Source organism: Cydia pomonella, chromosome 26 (assembly GCF_033807575.1).
Source record: "Cydia pomonella isolate Wapato2018A chromosome 26, ilCydPomo1, whole genome shotgun sequence".
Classification (NCBI taxonomy): Eukaryota; Metazoa; Arthropoda; class Insecta; order Lepidoptera; family Tortricidae; genus Cydia; species Cydia pomonella.
In genome coordinates this window covers 3787915-3811991 of record NC_084728.1, presented here as the reverse complement: position 1 = coordinate 3811991, position 24077 = coordinate 3787915, and the positions used below count along the sequence as shown (strand labels likewise).

At 38.5% G+C, this 24077-nt stretch overlaps 2 protein-coding genes across 6 annotated transcripts in view; one reads left to right on the top strand and one right to left on the bottom strand.

Moving 5' to 3' along the window:
- The window catches only part of LOC133532312 (uncharacterized), a 63361-nt gene that overhangs the window by 25423 nt on the left and 13861 nt on the right, over positions 1 to 24077 (top strand). For all 5 annotated transcript variants that reach the window (XM_061870925.1, XM_061870922.1, XM_061870924.1 and 2 more), the window contains 10 exons: positions 1162 to 1247; positions 1873 to 1970; positions 3094 to 3238; positions 13459 to 13558; positions 15977 to 16058; positions 16603 to 16696; positions 20979 to 21186; positions 21547 to 21644; positions 22966 to 23146; positions 23399 to 23738. In XM_061870925.1, coding sequence (XP_061726909.1) covers positions 1162 to 1247; positions 1873 to 1970; positions 3094 to 3238; positions 13459 to 13558; positions 15977 to 16058; positions 16603 to 16696; positions 20979 to 21186; positions 21547 to 21644; positions 22966 to 23146; positions 23399 to 23738 — 1432 coding nt within the window. The remainder of the gene's footprint in view (positions 1 to 1161; positions 1248 to 1872; positions 1971 to 3093; positions 3239 to 13458; positions 13559 to 15976; positions 16059 to 16602; positions 16697 to 20978; positions 21187 to 21546; positions 21645 to 22965; positions 23147 to 23398; positions 23739 to 24077) is intronic.
- LOC133532313 (uncharacterized) lies at positions 5052 to 12197 on the bottom strand. The gene is made up of 9 exons (XM_061870928.1): positions 12058 to 12197; positions 10453 to 10950; positions 9896 to 10045; positions 9081 to 9231; positions 8303 to 8457; positions 7746 to 7953; positions 6423 to 6610; positions 6067 to 6136; positions 5052 to 5206 (listed from the first exon to the last, which is right to left on the bottom strand). The coding sequence occupies exons 2-9, from the start codon at positions 10455 to 10457 to the stop codon at positions 5096 to 5098; spliced, it is 1038 nt and encodes a 345-aa protein (XP_061726912.1). The 5' UTR covers positions 10458 to 10950; positions 12058 to 12197; the 3' UTR covers positions 5052 to 5095.

The window sequence follows — 24077 nt, the reverse complement described above, 5'->3', positions numbered from 1 at the left end:
GAATGTCCCTATAATTTTTTTTTTACTCATAAACTGTAGTTAATTTGACGTATGCTTCGTGTAACTTACTTTATCATTTTCTCTAAAATAATATGTACTTCCAAAAAAAGAACACTACCAAATAAAGTCAGGAGCGATCACTAGATGGGAGGAACATCGATAATTGAGTGTATCGAAATAGGAAATCCCTACTCGTAATTTATATTTGCCAAAAATCCGATGGTTTGATATGTGCTTCTTATTTTACATTATAATTATAAACTATTATACAATACAATACAATACTAATACTCTTATTGCACACCTTAATACAGAAACAATACAAATAATGCAGCACATTAAGAAGAGGTAAACAACAGACGGTGTTATTGCTGAAAAGCGATCTCTCCCAGACAACCTTTAGGTAGCGGAATTAAATAAATTAATGTCATGTCAGTAGCTGTGTCTATAATAGTGAAGTATCTTATGGAAGAATTTGACTGTGTGGCTGATATCAACCGATTTGTTTAAGATTATTTCATTTTTAATGGGAAAATCTAATAATACGAAGTTGTTGTTTAGATTCACGATTCAGTCATACGTTAAGAGCATAAAATAATTAAAAATATTGGGCTATTTCGGGGTTCAAAAAAACTGGTTAATCCTTTTCCATGCATAGTACGATTTATCGACCACATACGCGCCAATAGAATTTCAACCTTAGCCATCCGATTTAAGGTTCAAATTAGATTGCACTTTCGGAATATGTGACTTGTCTAAAAAATAATCATCAAAGCTGGATTAATGGGAATATATTTGATTTTTTTGGGAAAACCTTGTAGATTGGTGCGGCCTGGAAAAGGGGTTAAGAGCAATGCACAGATTGCTACGGTTGCGGGTCCAAAGTCTGCGGGTCAATATTTTCAATTATTTCCTTTAATACAAAAAAATATAGTATCGCTCACAAACGTATCAAAATATCGTATAAAAATTGCTATAAGCAGTTTAGGGCTCAGGACACTATTCCTAGGCTTTCTAACAATAGAATGCTCCTAAAAATGTTATACTCTTCTACTGTGTAATAAGCTGTAATTATAATACCTAAATAAATCATTTTTAATTTTTTTCATTTTCATTTTTCAATACTATATTTGACGATAACAGTACGGTTTCCATTTTCAGATCAAAGTAGTTGGTGCCTGCTGCCTGGCCTGCGCCCTGACTTGCGTTCTGGTCACCATCACGACGACATACATACATATGAACAAGTAAGTTAATGAACGCCAAGGGACATTGAGATAGCTTGTGAAAAGGAGTAAATTAGAATATTTATTTCACTACACGCGACGCGTTCTTAAAAGTTTTTTTTATACTTCAAAAGCTGTTGAGAAAGTAGCATTTTATCCACAAGAATGATAAAGAAATTTGATGCATATTTTTAGTTGTTTTCTCATAATTGTAAAATTGAGTGATTATTATATAATAGCTTCATTTGGATTTGATTCTTAATGTTTTACAGTTATTTTTCCTTGTGTGCGGTGAAAAATATGTGTTTCACTCGGTAGCCAAGTTTGTGCAGTCAAATGGCATTCTACGTTTTAATCATGTGTCGAAAGATGGCAGTAAATTTACTGTGGCTACAAAGTTTACTTTGATAATCCACCTCTATTTCAAATTCTCTTTGCTAATATTATAACCGGAACTCTATTTTCAACTCCTTCCGCTTGTAATATTAGTTGTAAATTGTTTAATACACTTTTACGTTTGTCGCGACACCTAGTGTCAAGAAACGGTACTGATAAAGCCGCTACTTGACGCTGGATGTCGACTAACAAAATAAGCAGTATTTTGGTGAAGGGGATTAGCTTATTCTATGACATTATTTATTTCCAGGCTACAGAAGCTGCAACACTGTGAATACACCAAGAAGGCGAGGACGTGTACCTGCTTCTCCACTCGCCCGGACTCGGCTCACATTGGCAAGGAAGATGGTACTAAACTTATAATAATAATCATTTCAGCCTATATACGTCCCACTGCCTGTGCCCAGAATATACGTTTAACCTTTTGACCGCCAAAGACGTCTTATGACGCGCGCGGCTACAGCCCAATATCAAACTTCATGCGTACCAACAAGGTTCACGATTACGCGCCGCGTACGATACGCGTGGCGTTCAAAAGGTTAAATAAATAAATATTATAGGACAATATTACAGAAATTGACTAAGTCCCACAGTAAGCTCAATAAGGCTTGTGTTGAGGGTACTTAGACAACGACAGAGGCGGCGTTAGGCGTGGGCGACGTGGGCCACCGCCTACGGCCTCGCGGTCCGAGGGGCCTCGCACCTCAAATAAGTACCCTTATCTCGGACACAACGTAAACTGTTCGTTATTTCTTGCGCCACCAGAGGGCCTCGTTGCCCACATAAAATTTTGGTCTTGCCCCGCCACTGGACAGCGATATATAAATAATATATAAATGTTTATAAATACTTAAATACATAGAAAACATCCATGACTCAGGAACAAATATCCATGCTCATCACACAAATACATGCCCTTTACCAGGATTTGAACCCGGGACCATCAGCTTCGTAGGCAGGGTCACTACCCACTAGGCCAAACCGGTCGTCGCGTTTATGTTACAGTAAACCATTGTGTTACTGTTAAACACTAAAAGTGGCTTATTGTCATATTACACCTAGCTATAAATTGTTATACAAAGAATTAGAGCCAAGATAAGAAGAATTTGATTCGTTGTACTGTACTAACACTATTTGGATCTCCCTATAGATTCTATACAAAACAATAATTGAATTGAATTCAAAGAGAACTTTTGTACTTATGTAAAACTAGTATAGATAAAAAAACTTAAGTAAGTCACCTGTTGTATGTAGTTGTGACGTGTTCCAATAGACATTTGTTTTGTTTGTCTTTTAAACATGTATTGTCTATTCGAACACGTCACAACTACATACAACAGGTGACTTACTTAAGTTTTTTACATATAATCGCTCTAATTTTTAGAGTCACATGAACCCAGATTATACCTAGAACTTTTTCTAGCAAAGACGAGTGCTTGACAAAATTACAAATGTCCTTGTTTTTTTTCAGAACTCCGATGCGTGTTCGAAGGCGTGTCAAGTTGCGAAGTCGTGCGCGGGGCGTTGCTAATATGTCTTCGGGGTGTCTTCGGTCTGTCCGTGTGTGCTGTGCTAGTGTGCATGTTCAGTTCCATGCTGGCTTATCAATTATTACGGTAAGTCTTATACTAGCTACATACTACAGTTCTAACACACACAAAAATGTGTGAAATTCTAATTTAAATGGAAGATCGAGCTTTTGCGCACATTGTTCAAAATTTACCGACTTTTTCTACTGACGAATTGGTTTGCCTGTCTACCGAGAGACAGATAAAGAAGATTCTGCAAACTTTCAGTATTGCCCTTGTAAAGAGTATAATAGAAAAATGGGTGGGTCGCGCTTAAAGCAAGCGACGACGTATTAAACTTCAATGCGTGTCCGAAGGCGTGTCAAGTTGCGAGATCGTGCACGGGGCGTTGCTAATTTGTCTCCGGGGCGTCTGCGGTCTGTCCGTGTGCGCGGTGCTAGTATGCATGTTCAGTGCTATGCTGGCTTATCACTTATCAATTATTACGGTAAGTGTTTTTTTTAACTAGATCTAGGATCAGCCTTTGTAAAAAAAAAACCAAAAACCGAATAGACAATCCATAAATTATCGATCCTGCGCACAACATTTCACGAATATTGGATGAGAAATGCGACGTATAGAGAGCAGCCAAAAAGCCGGGCAGACATATGTACATACAAAAGCGTTTTGCCCAAGATGAAACTGAGACGCTTCGCTCTCTTAACCAAAATAAAGAGATTTCTGGAAAGCTAAGAGATCTTGCAATAAGATGATGCAATATGGGGCGTTACTCTCCGAGTTGTTTTTGGTCTGTCCGTGTGTAGGTACGTTGGCTTACTAATCTATAATTATTACTGTTAAGTGCTTATATACTAAGTGGCTTCGCCATTTTGAAAAAGAACCAAAAACTGAATCGTCAATAAAAATCCATAAATTGAACAAAATTTAACGAGAATCGCCTGAGAAATGCGACCAGCAGTGGCAGCATGGTTCCATTTTTATCACCTGTCACTATGCCCGTCACTTTCGCACTAACATACTTGTTAGAACGTGACAGGCATGATGACAAATGATAAAGAGCCGACCATCTTAGCCCTACTGTACAGGATAACAGCCTAACATACGAAAGCAAAATGTATATTTTTATACAGGAAGAATTCAGAGCCCAGAATTTTCGCGGAAAAACAAAAGACTATCGTAATCTGGATAGTGCTAGATTTTTTTATCGATATCGATAGTTGTGTAATCGAAGAAAGTAATGATTATGAAAAAATAATGATATCGATAAAAAATGTTTCGAACACTAGCTAGATTGCGACAGTCTTTTGCCGAGAAAATTCTGAGCTCTGAGGCTGATTCACGGGACGTGAGCAGAACCAACCATAATATACACTCAGTAAATGTTAATGCATCTTTCACCATTATGTGTAAGTAAAACGATCACAACTTTTTCCTCTTTCTATATATTTTTTTTGGTAAGGACAAATTTAATTATTTATAGTCATGGTCACCAGTTAGTACAGTAGTGAAGTAGTCGTAGGAAAACCTTAGTTAAAAAAAATTAAACGATTTTAATATACAAATATTGAAATGGACAATAAGCCTTCATGGTACTTAGTTTGCTCTTCTTTGAAGGTAGATCTCAAGATGAATATGTCTAAGACTGAGATTATGACGAATATCCCCGGTAAATCGATTCCAATCATTAAGGTTGGGAACGAAATACTAGAGGTTGTCGAGCAGTACTTATATCTTGGACATGAGATTAGCTCAGGACCGGGACAAGTGGCGTACTGGAAGAGAGGCCTATGCTCAGCAGTAGGCGATAAAGGGCTGATATGATGATGATGATGATGAGTTTGGTCTGCAACGAAGAGGCTTAGAAATGGTTAACGTGTAACGCATAGTGAAGGGTAGCGCGTAAAGGGTTTAAAAGATTTTAATATACAAATACTCAAATGAACACTAAGCCTTCATGGTCCGTAGTTTGCTCTGCAGCGAGGTGAGCGCGATGTGCTGGACCCGGAGCCTGTTCTCCAGAAGCTTGGCGCCCTTCTGCAGGTCTCCCAACGCCGCCTGGAAGATTCAAATCTTTATTACAACGTATACTAAATGAAGTTCTTTATCTATATCTTTTTTTATTATAACTTAGTATCCCATTGCTGGGCATAGGCCTTGTTTTCTGTTACTGATTGGTAATTTCGCATAATTTCTGGTAGAGTAAGTCCAAGTCAACCTGCCATCTCCACGGTCTGCCTGCACCATCTATGGTGTTCCATCAGTTCCACTCATTCTATATGTATCTATGATCTTTATTCTTCAATACAAGGCATATTAATGAAAAAACTGCCACCGCGCTTCTAAACACCACCACGGCCCGAGAAGATATCGCGGCGCTACAAACTCTGCAGGACTTTTTTTCGTAACAGTCTACATCTTAAATATGATTATTTAACATGGATTACTTTACCAAAGATATTTATAACTCCGTATAAGATAAATAAAAACTAAGAAAAACGTGCCTCAAAAAATCAAGAAAAGATTATGCTCCAATAGATGGCGATATACCTTTAGCCTATTTCCGAGTAGATGGCGACACCGTAGGATATTTACGAGTAACACATATCAATCTAAGAACATGGGTCAGTCTAAGAGTTTTAAGTAGTCCTGTGTCGAAAGTTTACTACAAAATTTACTTTGAAAATACGCCCCTATACTAAATTCTTTTTGACTTTACTATCGGTTTATATTCATGCATAACGTGATATGATAACACACAGTAGGTACCTACTTTTCTCTATAAAAGTATCTAATACAGAAAGTACCGAATCATTATCAAATCCATTTATATCCATATAACTATTTGAAATAATCCTAGTGACTCAAAAGTATTTCTCATATAGGCCATATATTCATATATTCTCATATATTCTCACCTTCACGGCCACGTACTCCATTATATCGGGGACTTCATACGCGTTTCGGACTTTCTTCACCTCCGTCAACCTGTTAACAAAATAATTAGGTATCAATATCCAAACCCCGTTAGTTAGTTAGTAAGTAGTTATTTTATTCTATGTTTTTATTAAGATAAAAATGTAATGTTTACCCAAGTATTGGCTGTTGTATTTATAAATGTTGCTATCTATTTTTCATGTCACTATATGATATTACTGTAAATGTATTTGACTTATAAAGGAAACCTTGAGGTCTACTTGCAGCATATTTTTTGTTGAGTTGTATGAGTATAAAAAAATTTAATGTTGATATTTTAGTAACACTAGTTACATACCTGGCAGCCAAAGCATCAGCCTCCACTTGTATAACCTCTCTCTCTTTATCAATAGCTATCGTCTGCCGCTCTTTCGTTTTTATTGTGTCTATTATCTTGGCCAAGTACGAGTTTTGCTCCCACATCGCTTTTTTGTGCACTGTCAGGTTGAGGTTCGCGTCTCCTGTCATCTTTTTCAATTCCTCCAGCTGTAAAAAAAAAGACACATGTAGAAATACCTCTGAAATCTTACTAAAAATAATAAGTTTATCTTGTCAACAATTTTCAAAAATTCAAAATTCAAAATTCAAAAATTTATTCTGCAAGTAGGCCTCAAGGGCTCTTTTACAAGTCAATACAACATTTATAGTAACATCATATAGTGACATGAAAAATACATAACAACATTTTATAAATAAATACAACAGCCAATACCTGGGTAAACATTACATTATAATAATCTTAAAATAAATAATTACTACAATACAATAGAGATGTATAGTCTCTATGGTTAAAAACACATTAAATCTGGAGATGTAAAAGGTCCCCAATGTCAGAGTACTAATACTAATAAAATTTGGAGGTGTAAAGTCTCTCCAAGTGTCAAAATAAAATTTATACTAAATAAATAAACCGCGTCTGGACTGTTAAACTAGCAGTCATTTCATTTGTATACAAGCTTTTATACTTCTTTCATATACTTGGACATCTCTCACGCCGCTCCCCGGATAGCCTAGTGAGAGTTATTATGACGGGCAAAGTTGGAGGCACCAGACCTCAGAGCCCTCCCCCTAGATGGTGTACTCAAATCACTGCACCTATGCAATTAATACTGCACGAGGCCATGTGCTTGGCGAGGAATAGAAGCCTATGGAGGAACTTGTTCTTCAACAGAACCAACTGAAGAAGAAGAAGACAAGCTTTTATCACTGTTTGTACTTTTGTTTCAATTTGTAGCCAGTAGTCATCGAGAGAATTCTAACAAACCTAAACAAAATTAGTTGTTGTCTGATCAGCTCGATGGTACCGTAATATTCCATTGCCCTGTCATCCAACTTACATATGCATGTTTTTTTTTTAAATACTACGTCGGTGGCAAACAAGCATACGGCCCGCCTGATGGTAAGCAGTATCCGCAGCCTATGTACGCCTGCAACTCCAGAGGAGTTACATGCGCGTTGCCGACCCTAACCCCCTCCCGCCCCTCGTTGAGCTCTAAAATAAATTGTTGTAAATTTCAGCTCAATTAAATAATGGGAAGTGGGTCAAATTTAGCTTGCAAGATTTGACCCCGACATGTTTGTAACATTGCAAGTTCATTAAAACCTTCCTTCTTTCTTTCACCTGTTTAGTTTTCCTCTCTATCGTTGCCAACGCTTCCTGATTCTCTATTTTAATCTTATCAAAATCCACAGGCCTTAGCCTATCATTCAGCTCGGCTTTGACTTTGATCTGGCCTTTGAACTTGGCGTACTGTGTGTTCAGGGTGCTGGTTCGGAGGCGAAGCTTGCCGATCTGGCTGTCGCATATCTTCATCCACTCTGTCATGTACCTAGAAAGGTATTGGTAGGTAATGTTAGTCTGTTGTTTGATCAAATTAATGAAATAGGTACTGATCATCTGTTTGGCTGTTATATTGACCTATGCCTTCATTTGATATGGCCATTTCAACTTTTTTTATAGTTTTGTACGACAAATAATGGAATTTGTATGCAATATTGAGTCGCGAAATCGAGACTGTAATGTTTTAACTTTTTAATTTTTATCTGACCATAAACTACGCAATTTGCGACCAATTTCTAAATCGGCTAAGTCGACTTTGCCATCCATTTCTGAGAAGACGCTTACATTAAACGTACATTAAACGTGGCGTTTGTGTACTCTGTGGCCTATATGCATACCTTATCCAGATTTCAGCCGGGATCCGCTGTGCTAGCTTGTCCCAGCCGTCCACGATGACTTCTTGGTTGAACGCTGCGCTTGCCTTTTCTATATCAACTACTCTAAGTTCAATCTCTTCTAACTGAGCTTTTAGAATTGCATGTTGTTTAGCGGCCTGGAAAATATATATTTTTTTAACATTTCTGTCAAAAATAACGCTGTAGTTTTTTTATTATCTGGAACTGTAATGTATCCGCGAAAATCTATTGCATCTTATCGGACATGCTTTTCCGAATACCGTGGTCCCTCTTATTTTTGCTGTTGAATCCACTCTTCTTGTCTACACCACTGGAAATGTGGTATTTGTAGCCTTTTTCGCGTAGGCTAGCTTTAACATCATTTTTATTTAAAAAAAATTGTTGATTCAATGAATTTATACAGCATTACAGCGATCTAATACACTGCGAAATTTATAATATAAATTATTTACACACAAAACAAATGTAAGAAAGAAAAACCAATACAAGACAAGATTCACGCTTATCCATCGCCTCAAAGAACTTCATACATTATTTACACAGATCCAACTACTTTCAAATACATCACATTTCAGTGCTGACGCGAGGAGCGTATGAACATTTTGTAAAGCGCGGACGAATGGTGATTTGCCATGGGACATAGTGCGTGGTTTGGTATGTCCATCTCAGTGCTGACTCTAGTCCCAAATACTGTGGTTCCTATCTTCGCGGATAATTCCATTATTTTTATATAAATCCCTGAATATATGGAAAGACTAACCTTTTTCCTAGCATTGGTTAGCTTATGCATCAATATCTCCATCTCGGTGCTAATTAGCTCAGACCGAGCCATTACGTTGATCCTGGTTCCTGCCCCGAATACTGTCGTCCCTCCTATCTTGGCTGATGATTCCACTCTTCTGGTTGAGGCCCTAAGGGTTAGAGATTGTAGATTTAGGATCGGTTCTACCAAACCCAAAGAGGGTTTGGTAGAACCGATCCTAAATCTATCACCGTTAAAACGTCCGCTAAATGTTTTTTTATGGGAAGTTTCATAGTTTGCTTGTTTTGACGACCGTTCTGGCCTAGTGGGTATAGTAACTCTGCCTATGAAGCCGATAGTTCTGGATTCAAATGCCGGTAAGGGAATTTATTTGGGTGATGATCACGGATAGTTGTTCCTGAGTCTTGGGTATTTTCTATGTATTTAAGTAATATCACTACAAAGCTATTCTTCTCTTTTAATAGAAGAACAAGAATATCAGGATAATGGAGTTCTTGTCTTGAGAAATAACGAAACGCAATTTGCTGAAAGATATTGAAATCTAACCAGAAAGTAACTTTTTTATACTACGTTGGCGGCAAACAAGCATACTGCTGATGGTAAACAGTCTCCATAGCCTATGTACGCTTGCAACTCCAGAGGAGTTACAATGGGTGTTGCCGACCCTAACACTCCGCACACTCGTTGAGCTCTGGCAACCTTACACACCGGCAGGAACACAACACTATGAGTAGGGTCTAGTGTTGTTTGGCTGTATCTACCTACCTATGCAAAATGTCAAACATATACCTGAAAAGGGTTTAGGACTTTACCTAGAAGGACTGGAAAGGATCTTGGACGGGCTGAAGTCAAACTTAGAGGTCTGGGACCTCATGAAACTGCCCCCTATGGAGGGCGAGCTGGCCAGCTTGCTGGCATAGTCGATGGCTTGCTGGATGTTGCTCATCAGAGATGGTTCTAATCTGAAAAACAACCATAAACCACATTAGAGAGATTATATTTCACAGATGGAGCTAGCATAGAATTTACCACACAATCATAGGTTTTCTAAAAATTTTAAGGCCTTTTAAGTCAAAGACCATAGAACGAAATTTGAAAAAAGGGAAACATCTGCTGGAGCTATCTGTAATGGCTCCTCTGGCAACGCTGGAATGGGCCTCGTGTAGATGCGTACGCTATCGTTGGCCCACTACCTTTGATGTGCGGACGAAGAACCGACACCGCGGCCATCCCATTGCAATCCCGCCGCACCATAAGACATCCGTTGACGGCTTTTATTATTTCAGCGTCAGACTGTTCCTTAGCGTCATATAATCATCATCTTGGTGCTTTTAGTTTTACAATGATATGGCTGGAAATATAAACTAACCTCATGATAGTCCTCTCCAGAATATCGTTTTCCAGATTAGTGATTTTGATCAGCTGTTTAAGTTCGTTCACGGCTTTTATTAATTCAGCGTCAGACTATTCCTTAGCGTCATATAATCATCATCTTGGCTAGGCTTTTAGTTTTACAATGATATGGCTGGAAATATAAACTAACCTCATGATAGTCCTCTCCAGAATATCGTTTTCCAGATTAGTGATTTTAATCAGCTGTTTAAGTTCGTTCACGGCTTTTATTAATTCAGCGTCAGAGTGTTCCTTAGCGTCGTATAATCATCATCTTGGCTGGGCTTTTAGTTTTACAATGATATGGCTGGAAATATAAACTAACCTCATGATAGTCCTCTCCAGAATATCGTTTTCCAGATTAGTGATTTTGATCAGCTGTTTAAGTTCGTTCACGGCTTTTATCAGTTCAGCGTCCGATAGTTCCTCGGCATCGTTCATGTAGTTTAGACCCCGGTGGCTTGTTATGGATCGACTAAAAATTCATAAGGGGAAATAAATTTAATAAATAAGTAGGGGGAGTCTGGGAGACTTGACCAGGGAGACTTAAACCATTTTATTCAGAAAAGTGCCAAAATCAAATTATTGTTGGGTAGCTAGTGACCTTGCCTATGTAGCCGATGGTCTCGGTTTCAAATCCTGGTAATAGAGCATTTATTCGTGTGAATTGTGATGAGCATAGATATTTGTGCCTGAGTCATGGGTGTTTTCTATGTATGTATTTAAATTTATAAACATTTAATAATTAAATCGAAACTCGAGTTCTATGTAACTTGTTAGAGAACCGAATATTAGGTAGAGACTTGAGTCCTTTTGAGATAACTTATTTATTTTCCAAAAAAAAAACGTGTTTTCATGTAAAATTCCTAGGTTAGGTCCACCATATATTAATGCTTTTACAGTACATATGGGGCTACTTTATAGCACTAGTGCGAGAAGTAGCATATTACGTTACTGTGTCGAACATTTAAAGGGCCATATGTACTGTAAAACGTTGTACGATACATGTGCGAATAGGTAATTCGCAACTCGTGTCGATTTAAAACACTCCCTTCGGTCGTGTTTTAATTTATCGCCACTCGTTTCGAATTTCCTATTTTTCGCACTTGTATCGTAATGTACTATATTGTTACTAGTATTTAGATAAATCCCACAAATATAGTTTTCGAAGTCTTTAAGTAAGTATATATTCTTTATTGCACCAATAATTATATAGGTATTTTACATACATGTAAAATAAGTTTGAAAGGAAAATAGAACCAGGTAACAACAGGCGGTCTTTTCGCTAAGCGATCTCTTTCAGACTGGGGTTGCAGGAAATGTAGAATTCATACAAAATTCAACAGGTAGTGCAAGAAGCCTTTTAGGAAGTGGAAAGTCTTAATTCGGAGGCTCGAGCCTCGAGATAAAATACTCAATAAAGTTCTCGACTCGGGACTCAGAAGATTTTTTAACGCGGAATCTCATAAAAACGAGTCAAGTTCTTCAAATACAGACTCAAAAGACTCGAGTTCCAACTAACACAATTTGAGATTGTGATTGAAAATGTATATTTATCAATAAAATATATTGTAACACATACCTGGAATAACACGCGCTCATACGTGCCATAATTAATATACTAATAAGTAATTATTCTAAATAAAACAATCAAAAACACAATACAAAACTGCAGTGCAGCTATTTACACTTGTCTGATTTCTTCGCGTCTTTTTGACAATTTCATTATGAGGACTGATTATAACGCCCTATTATACTGTTACGTTTCATAGAAATTTAAGCCTTATGTACATGATTTTAGAATTTACATTAGTTTGAAAGGTTCGTGGCTGATACAGTCTTTTGTGTTAGAAGTGTTGTTGACGGTTTATAGCAACCGTTGCTATAGTTCTACAAAGTTTACTTTGCGGCTAGGTTATAATCTCAAATGCATTTTTCTTGTGTTTTTAGAACAATGGTATGGTTAGTTCAGATTTAGAACTGCAACTTTAAGTTTGTTTTTTGTTGGTATGGCGAGGGAACGTGCGCGTTGGAGGCTCTGCCATCTTGTGGCCTGAATCGGAAACATAAACATGTACATTGACAACACGTCAAAGTAAGTGCTGCCATCTACCGTTCTCGCACGTTTTCTTGTGCATAGTCTGGCATCTTGTGGGCTACGTGGGAAGCATAAACTTCACATTTACAACTCTCGCCAAAAATATGACTTCTCCTGTGCTGCCCCCTACAGTTTATGCACGCTCCCTCAGGGACATGATCGTATTTACAAAAAAAATATTAGAACAATCAAATTAAGTAGATCCACAAAAAGCGTTTTGAAGAATTAGTTCCCAGCAAGCTGTAAATCGCTTTAATACCTTCATTTGATCCTAAATGCGTGTAATCCGAGTTTGCGCAATTTCAGGAGGTGTGGATATATTTTGGGAGCCTTAGGGCCGGTACAGACGGACTGCAACTCGACTGCAACTTGTATGGGAACTGCATGCCGACTGCACTCCAACTGCAACGTCGACGTGCAGTTCCCATACAAGTTGCAGTCGAGTTGCAGTCCGTCTGTACCGGCCCTTAGGAGATACCTTTTCTTTGGATTCCCAAACCACTCGATGTAGAAGGAGCCCACCATCAATTGGATTTTTAACATGATCATATCAAAAATAAAGAAATTCAAAATGGCGGCCACCTTTTACAACTTTATTTGACTAAAAATTAATATTAACGTACCTTTCGGATCCTCAGATATCAATTTTCATCAGGATTATAAATTTTCTATCGAACGTAACAGTTTTCGATCTACAAAACACAAGCTAAAACTGAAAAAAGCAATATTTGGAAATTTCGTTCTTTATAATGTGCTACTATTGTAGATAGGTATGATGGAGTTCCATACACAAATCTAAATGGAATAAAACTAAATGGTACCTACAGTTTTTTCTGCAAATACCCAAATATATTAGTTGGTTTAAATATAAAACATTGTCCACAGACATGAACGCAAGAAGATGTACTGGGAGCAGCTGGAGCTCCGTTGCCGTTCCTTGTATCGCCCACCTACAGGCCAACAGCCACAGCCTAGAGCCGTCCAGGTAACCGAACCATAAGGATAGGCAGTTTATTAAGACCCACCTGTTAAAAAATATATCTGTACCGTCCATCTACAGACCTACAGCAACAGTCTAGGGCTATCCAGGTAACAGAGCCCTCAGAATAGCCAGTTCATTAAAAACCACGTGTTAAAAAATCTATCTGTACTGTCCACCTCCGGCGGGTCGTCCAGTTAACAACCGATTTCATTTCTAGTTTTATTCTATGGCATATGAAGGCTCGGTCGTCGCCGAAATTTCGAAAAAAAACGCGTTTCGCAAAAATAAGAATTCTACGTAGACGAAGCTTTTTTCTATTGGCTATTGTGATTCTACGTAGATAAGTGTGGGAAAACACTAAAAGTATTCTTATTATTTAGGGGGCGTCCATAAATTACGTGAGGCTTTTTTGACAATTTTTTTATTTTTTTTTACTTTTATTCAAGACTAGCAAAGACTAGTAATTGAGATTTCAGAGTATTGCGGTAGTTGAAAATCGATGCGATAAAATTAAATAATTATAATAATAAAATACTAATAAATAATAATAATTATAAAAAAAATAATGAATTGATAATAAATAAAGGTGCATTAATACGTTTAATCTGTATTTTTAGCATATCTAAATTAAAAAATTCACTTTCATGCCTACGTTTCTTTTTTTTTTATGACAATTTCTGGAGATGAAATGTATAAAAAACTTACACATCTATTGAAAGTGCTTGAGTTTATTTTTCTGCACCGCGATCTTGAAATGTTTTGCACATAGAATCAAATTTATAATATAAATTTATGAAGATATTAAACCTACTTTAAAGAGGAACGCCAGAGTATTTCGGGCCTTTCTTTCCTCTGCTTCTCTAAGAAGCTGATTAACCTCATGTTGAACAAGTTTAACCAGATCCTCTTCATCGGGAACTTTTGTTTTGCTGTATTCCATAATTTTACCATTTCTTCTTGACAGCATATTTTTGTCTTGTAGACGTGTCTTTTAACGTAAGCATTATAATATTCTCGGAAGTTCATTCTGAATCATTAAAAACGTCTCTAGAATGGTTATTAAGTGAAATATTTACTCGGGTAAACGAAGCAGGTCAAAATTTGTACGAGCATCGCTATTACTCGGCTCCTTACGCTGCGTCGTTTGTCACACGTGTCGATACGGCTGGTCGATAACTGTTAAACAATCGAAGGGCTACTGTGCTGCTCTGCGGGGTCCCGGCAGATACGGCAAACACTATTTTGTGAAATTTGCTATTTTTTTCTAAAAATTTTTTTTATTCCGATTCAACTCTTTTACACTTTTTTCCACTAAGAAAAAAAATTACGTGATATTTGCTAAAAACGCCCCTCCCCCCCGAGTGAGATTTGGTAAGATTAAGCTTAACCCCCTCCCCCCCTTGAACGCCTCACGTAATTTATGGACGCCCCCTTAATATATATTATTATTTACAGTCGACCGCACTCAGCAATCTGAAATAAGTTTTTGGCAAAAATTCCATTTTTGGTATAAGCTTTTATCGCTGACTTACTGTATTGTACTTTTCTTACTACAGGCAACTAATACTCATTGAGATAATTCTAAAAAATTAGGTCGCGTTGATTCATCACATAGTTCCTATGACCTGAGTCTCTATCATCAGTTCATCTCGACGGTACCATAATATTGCATTGTCACCCAACCTACATATGTATGCAAATTTGTGATTCAATCGAAAATGAAGGAAAGGAAAGTGAGTCAAATTTAGCTTCCAAGATTTGACCCACACTAACATACATACACATACACACACCGCACACTAACACCACATACTAACAGGGCGAGTTAAATAAAAGCTTGTAAAAAAACTGTTACTTTTCAGTACTTGGTGTTACACGTTGTATGCAAAACTTTATTCATTCATTCATTCATTTATTTATTTATACATAGTACATTTTACACGTCAACTAACTAATTACAATATTATATAGCATATTAAGATAATTACATTGCAATATTTTGAAATTATTATAATCTAATATTTAATTAGGTTTCATTTAAAGTGTTTGTTCTGGGTCGGCAACCGTTATCGACGAATTCCTCGATATTATAACATGCTTAATTTGTTAATAATATTTTTAGTTTGTTTGCAAACAATCTATCGCTCTGTACTTTTGATATTTCTAATGATATCCAGTTGCACGAGTATAATTTGGCCCCCATGACGCCGAGGGACTTACGAGATTTAGCAAGTCTACTTCTCTTATGAAACAAAGTATACTGTGGAAAACAAGCTTTGCCAGTAAGAAAGCAACGGTGCAACGTCCTTACAAAATTTTAGTTCCCCTCCTTATTTTCACTGACAAAATTGGCTAGCCGCCTGAGGCCAGATACATTTCATCGGCGACACAGACTAATAAAGTTCTTGTCTTCGGTTGCAGCCAAGTTGCAGCTGCTGCGCTCAGTGCCACCCCACGCAACCCGCCTGGGACATTAGCCTGCAGCACAGGTTCTGGGCGCCTGGTAAGTTTCTTCAGAATCATCCTTAAATTATAAAGCATTGTGAATAGGTACCGTAAACTTATAGACCCCAACTATGTTCTAAAATTAATATCTTCGTTAAGGCATGATTATTATTTTGGATGTGTGATGTTTAATATAATTATGATCCAAATGATCCAAGGCCTCTAGTGCCTGAAGCCGCAATCGAACCAGCGTATATGTTATTACTGTATTTAACCAAAGAGAATTTGAAATAGAGGTGGATAGTCAAAGAAAATTTTGTAGCCACAGTAAATTTACTGCCATCGTTCGACACACGATTAAACTTTTAACTCTTTCCTGTAACTCAGCATTCGCGGCTGCGGTCTAAAACTAGATAAGAAGTGACACTATTTTTGTCATATTCAAATCACATAAAATGAATAAATACAGCGCCTATCAGCAATCGAATGTATTATTGATTAGGTCCATAATTTGTGATGTTTCATATTCCATCAAAGTTCATCAATATATCTTGCAAAATCTGTAAAATGTTAGTCTTGAAATTGTTGTTGATATGTTTCAGGTCGCATAGGAAACCTGTACTCACCAAACCCTGGTACTGTGAGGAAGACTTCGGCTTGGAGTTGGTTCCCGTGGCCCCGGAGCAACAGCCAAAAGTAAGTGCCTTAAAAAAATGCTTGAATTAAGAGGCCTTATTCCTACAGACGAGCGTATTTTGTAAAATGCTTCCTTTTTCATTCAAGATTACGACGTAACTATTAGTATTTATTCAAAAACTGACAACGTACTTAAATAATCGTTTCCTAAACTAGGGCTCCAACAGTTCAAATTTTCATTTTCTCTTATAAACCTCTTTTTTAATGAGGTTTTTTGGGAGTCTTTTCCAAAATTTGCAGTGAGATGTGGCGTTTCGGTTCTCAATTTTGCTATAAACAAGAATCATTTGGTACATGAATGACTACAATTTGATTCAACATATCTCGTACGAGGGGCTGGAATGATTAACAATCGAAGATTCATTTGAAAAAACTGATAAAATACCTTCCGAGTTTTCTTAATTTTTTTGGCGAAAACAGGGTTTTATTATATTTTATTTCCGCAAATTGTACGCATATTTTGCTTTAAAAATAATATTATAGCAAACTGTAACTTTATGTTAACCTATAAAAAAAAAAATCGTAACTATGGGACCTACATTGCCGTAAATTTATATTTTTTTAAAACACGTATAAATCACGCAGCAGCGACGCCCCGCTCTCAGTCCGCGCGGAGCGCGCTTAGAGGACGGACCTGTGCTCGATTGTCAGGCATTCGTTGTGTTCGTAATCAGCTACGGAGTTCCGAGAAGTGCTATATACTGCGATTAGAAAATCTTAATAAAAGTTCATTTTTTACAGTATGCCTAACAACAGACTCGCTTATTGATGGATTTTCAGTGTTACTTTTTTTATACTACGTCGGTGGCAAACAAGCATACGGCCCGCATATGTACGCCTGCAACTCCAGAGGAGTTACATGCGCGTTGCCGACCCTAACCCCCTCCCGCCCCTCGTTGAGCTCTGGCAACCTTACTCACCGGCAGGAACACAACACTATGAGTAAGGTCTAGTGTTATTTGGCTGCGATTTTCTGAAAAACGCATTTTCACTTGAAATTACTTTAGGGTTTGCATTATTATTTTTGACCCGGATGAAGTCCAAGTTCTCATGATGGAGTCAGGAGTTGGTCACCAGAACTCCTAATCTACTAATTATAATCCCATCGTGTTTGGGCTCAAAAGATTTGCCCTGACGAACACCATCGATCTAGATGAGGTCCAGGGTCTCATGATGGAGTCAGGAGTTGGTCACCAGAACTCCTACTCCACTCATCATAACTCCATCGTGTTTGGGCTCAATAGAGTTGCCCTGACGAGCACCTTCAATCTAGATGAGGTCCAGGGTCTCATGATGGAGTCAGGAGCTGGTCACCAGAACTCCTAATCTACTCATCATAACTCCATCGTGTTTGGGCTCAATAGAGTTGCCCTGACGAGCACCATCAATCTAGATGAGGTCCAGGGTCTCATGATGGAGTTAGGAGCTGGTCACCAGAACTCCTAATCTACTCATCATAACTCCATCGTGTTTGGGCTCAATAGATTTGCCCTGATGAACACCATCGATCTAGATGAGGTCCAGGGTCTCATGATGGAGTCAGGAGTTGGTCACCAGAACTCCCTAAACTACTCATCATAACCTCATCGTGTTTGGGCTCAATAGATTTGCCCTGACGAGCATCATCAATCTAGATAAAGTCCAGGGTCTCATGATGGAGTCAGGAGTTGGTCACTAGAACTCCTAATCTACTCATTATAATTCCAACGTGTTTGAGATCAAATGATTTGCCCTGACGAGCACCATCGATCTAGATGAGGTCCAGGGTCTCATGATGGAGTTAGGAGCTGGTCACCAGAACTCCTAATCTACTCATCATAACTCCATCGTGTTTGGGCTCAATAGAGTTTCCCTGACGAGCACCATCAATCTAGACCAGGTCCAGGGTCTCATGATGGACTCAGGAGTTGGTCACCAGAACTCCTAGTCTATTCATCATAACTCCATCGTGTTTGGGCTCAAAAGATTTGCCCTGACGAGTACCATCGATCTAGATTAAGTCGAGGGTCTCATGATGGACTCAGGAGTTGGTCACCAGAACTCCTAATCTATTCATCATAATGGTAATTTGATGGTGCTTGTCGGGGTAAATCTATTGAGCCCAAACACGATGGAGTTATGATAAATAGATTACGAGTTCTGGTGATCAACTCCTGACTCCATCATGAGACCCTGGACTTCATCTAGATCGATGGTACTCGTCAGGGCAAATCTTTTGAGCCCAAACACGATGGAATTATAATGAGTAGATTAGGAGTTCTAGTGACCAACTCCTGACTCCATCATGAGACCCTGAACATCATCTAGATTGATGGTGCTCGTGAGGGCAAATCTATTGAGCCCAAACACGATGGAGTTATGATGAGTAGATTAGGAATTATGGTGACCAACTCCTGACTCCATCATGAGACCCTGAACATCATCTAGATTGATGGTGCTCGTGAGGGCAAATCTATTGAGCCCAAACACGATGGAGTTATGATGAGTAGATTAGGAATTATGGTGACCAACTCCTGACTCCATCATGAGACCCTGGACTTCATCTAGATCGATGATACTCGTCAGGGCAAATCTTTTGAGCCCAAACACGATGGAATTATAATGAGTAGATTAGGAGTTCTAGTGACCAACTCCTGACTCCATCATGAGACCCTGAACATCATCTAGATTGATGGTGCTCGTGAGGGCAAATCTATTGAGCCCAAACACGATGGAGTTATGATGAGTAGATTAGGAATTATGGTGACCAACTCCTGACTCCATCATGAGACCCTGGACTTCATCTAGATCGATGGTACTCGCCAGGGCAAATCTTTTGAGCCCAAACACGATGAAATTATAATGAGTAGATTAGGAGTTCTGGTGACCAACTCCTGACTCCATCATGAGACCCTGGACTTCATTTAGATCGATGGTACTCGTCAGGGCAAATCTATTGAGCCCAAATACGATGGAATTATAATGAGTAGATTAGGAGTCCTAGTGACCTACTCCTGACTCCATCATGAGACCCTGGACTTCATTTAGATTGATGATGCTCATCAGGGTAAATCTATTGAGCCCAAACTCGATGGAGTTATGATGAGTAGATTAGGAGTTCTGGGGAGTTCTGGTGACCAACTCCTGACTCCGTCATGAGACCCTGGGCCTCATCTAGATCGATGGTGTTCGTCAGGGCAAATATTTTGAGCCCAAACACGATGGAATTATAATGAGTAGATTAGGAGTTCTGGTGACCAACTCCTGACTCCATCATAAGAACCTGGATGGACTTCATTTGGGTCAAAAATAATAATACAAACCCTAACGTGATTTCAAATAACACTGAAACTCTATAGCACTAATGTGCGCAAACGATTGGCATCTGGGTGCGTAGCCAACATGCCAAACGTTTACGATACGACAAGGAAACACTATCCGTCTCTCTATCGCACTAATATGCGCAATCGATTGGCTTCTTGGCTAGGTATCTTGGGTGCGTAGCCAACATGCCAATCGTTCACGATACGACAACGAAACACTACTCTCTCTCTATCGCACTAATATACGCAAACGATTGGTATTTTGGCTAGGCACCAAGCAAGTGTGTGGCCAACATGCCAATCGTTTACGATACGACAACGAAACACTATCTGTCTCTCTATCGCACTAATATACTTTATTTATACCTGCAGTCATTTACTAACTTCTTCATTTTCCATTGGTGTGAAAGAGACAGAATAAAGAGCAAGGGTTATAGTACACTCTGTAGTCTGTACACTTAGTAGTAGTGTACATAAAAAAAAACTACTGTGCATATACAATAAAATAAAGAGTGCCCATATGATATCATATGACACTAAAATTAATGTTGAAAACTATCAAGATTATTCTAGTCTGCATTGAAACGCGCGTCGCGTTGCCGGCGCTCGCGTACCGAGCGCCAACGCCATCTATCGAGCGTTATTTCGTGAAATCGGAGAACGCTCCAAGGATTAAGGGCTCTTAAGATTTATCGGACCGTGTTCGAACAGATTAAATCAGTTAATTATCACATGCACACAATATCCCGCCAATTTGCAATGAGCAAAATATATATAGGATGGTAAATTCATGTTGGTTTTAAATAAATATTCAACTCCAATTTTATTTAAAAATATGAAGCAATCGAGTTAGTTATCTGCTGTAGAAATTACTAAAGAATACTTAACCAGAATGTCAGTAATGGTACATTTCTAATCTCTATTCCATTCAGATCTTTAAATTTCAACTATAACAAATTAAAATGTCGTATCATCAACAGCTCTCGTTGCCGCATGGGCGTCCCTCAATCCGGAGACAGTGCTTACGGCTTCTGCGAGACAGAAACCCCCACCAACCCCCAAGGATTCGAGGAACGGTTCCCGGCCAATTTTCAGACATTCCAGAGGAACCAGGCTGGCTTCCAGAGTTCTGGGACCTTCCAGAATTATCCAGCTCAGATGCAGCAAGGATACCAGGGACAATATCAGGTGAATAAGATACCAACCACTGATCTAGGGTCAAAAAACGGGCTTTAAGCAGCTCCAACTATCTTTCAGACAGTCAGTCCAAAGGAATTAAGTTTCCAGAACTTCCAGGCAAACACCCACCAACTCTCAAGGCTTCGAGAAACGATTTCCGGCGAACTTTCAGATGCTCCAGAGGAACCAAGCCGGCTTCCAGATCTCTGGGAAAGCGAAGTTTAGTTCAGAGCTTAAGAAAGATTTATGAGGCTCTCAGCGGTAGAACGAATGCTGGACGGATCATTGTGGCCGAAAACGGCTAGGAGATGACGATGAGGTACATGGGTTATTAAAAATAAATATTAAATGAAACTTTGTTGTTTCCAGGTGGAAGGATTTGGAGAAGCCAGCGGCAGTTTCGACGCTCAAACGGGAGTGTGGGGTCCGCCGCCGCCGTACAGCCCTCAAGGGCGGAGCGGCAGTCGGTGAGTACAAAAAAATCACGTATTTAGATAATTTTTAGGGGTGAGGGGGGTCACGAAAAAAATCACGACAGATCACGTCAGGGGAGGGGGGGTATATTCCTATATCGCACTCCTTTTTCCGCAGGTTTTCTAACCTCACGTGTATTTTTCTATGGTCAACGAAACTAAGAAAAAATATCTACCCCATACTTTTTCAGAAATCAGAAAGAAATTTCAGAAATTATTTATTTGCATCGATACAGTGTGAGGATTTTACAATACAGTTTTACAGTTCATGTATCTAGCTTGCATGCAAGCGTGCAAATTTATAATCAGTAAAATTATAAAAAATAAATTTAAATTTATATTAAAGGTCAAATCGAAATAATTGAAAAAGTTTACATAATAGGCATATCACAAGTAATACAATTATATAACTAAATCACTAATTTGAATACTGTTGGTATTCGAGATACGACTTTAGGCTGTAAAAACGACGCTCTAAGAGCCAGTTTGTAAGACTGCGCTTAAAGACCTTTCCCTCTAGGAGCTTTAGTTCCTCCGGGAGATGATTACATACAACGATGCACATATTAAAAACGTTTTTCTTGTATAACATCTTGCGACTTCGAGCGTGATATAAACGGTTCATAATGTTTACCCTGGTTCGCCTTTCAAGAACTTTCTCGGTTTTATTAAACATAAATCTTCACTTGACACTTCAAAATAGCGAGTCTAAACAAGATTTACTCTATACAATACTATTTATCTTAAAATAAATTCGAATAAAAAAAAATACATGTGAGGTTATGGGGGAGTTCGCCAAGAACCTCGCCAAATATCACCAAGGGTGAGGGGGGGTCAAAAGTAGCCGAAAAAACCTGGCGTGATTTGGGCACAAGCCCTTATACTTATGATTAATATAGTCAACAAAATAATTTTTCACCTCAGCAGCTCGAACAAGCCTACTTTCATCAGTGCAGGGAGTGAGGAAAGTGCGATTTTCGTCACTCCAGGGAGTGAGACAAGCTTTCGTCATAATGATGATGCCTTTCATTAATAAATGTGGTAAACTTTACTTGATGTTGAATATTTTTAACCTTTAATATGTTCTCACTACTGAGGTTAAAAGTTGTATGTGTCACACGAGAGCAAAGTTATTTTACATCTCGTGTTTTTGAGTCTCAAGAGACTCGAAATCAACACTCGCAAGAAAAACCAACTTTCCTCTGTTGTTGCACAAATACCTAATTTCATTTGTGCTTCGATTCAATGTCCGCGGAACCACTAGTTTGATAGTTGGTTAAAAAATAAAATACCCTAATTTTAATATTTTTAACAGCCACCACCTCCACCAAGACCCAGCAGCCGCCACCCTCCTCCATCACCACCACATCGACGTCCACCGCAACTCGACCCACGAGCACACCATGCCTCACACCTGCCGCAACTCTTACATGCTTCAAAACCCGGATATCCGGACCGACATGAGAGAGCGACCCAACGATCCAAGGATAGCTACTGTATGTATATTTTTTCTATATATATTTAAATTGTGTTTTTTGAATTTAAGGCATGTTAATTATTAGATGTAATGCTTTGAAAAGATGGATTCCGCCGAGTTTCTTACCGGTCCCATATTGGGATACCCTCCTACGATTTAGGAGGGATTCAAATCTTCTCGGGCAGGGTTAAAGCCGGTGTAGATATATTTGACGTTCATTAGCGCATTGTAATATGCCTACTTGAAAAATAAACTATCTTTATCTTTACAGGAGCTCGCGAGAATGAACCCGGACATAGCAAGGATCAATCCGGACATGATCCGGATAAATCCGGAAATGGCGAGAATCAATCCCGAAATAATCAGAAACCAAGAGATGGCCAGGATTAATCCGGAACTTATTAGAAATCAAGAAGCTAGGATAAATCCTATAAATCCAGAAATGAGAATGAATCCGGATATGGTGTTGAATCCGGATATGAGGGAAATGCATTTGGCCCAGATTTATCCGCCGGAGGAGTTGGCTAGGCTGCAGGAGATGCATTTGCCCGATGCAAGGTTCAATACTTTGAGGGGACATTTGGTGCCGTATCCGTGTCAAAGAACGTTAGGTAAGTTTATTCGACTTGTTTCTCCTATTGCTCACTCAATAGTGCCCTATACACCGAGTTTTTTTTTTATCTGTTAATTTCAAGGGTGCATTCTTGAGCTTAAATTAAGTAACTTTCTCAAAGGCACTGTTATTCTAATTAACTCCATTTCGGAGATAATCAATAATTTATTTTTATCTTATAGGGCCCCGAGCACTACACACATGACTTAGGGCCTGTTTACATATTGATTAGTGTTTAGTACGAGTGTGTACGAAATGACATTGATATGTCATAGTTTTCAATTGTTTGGTTGAATTAAATGTAATGTCCGTGTTACAACAACGCTATATGCAACAT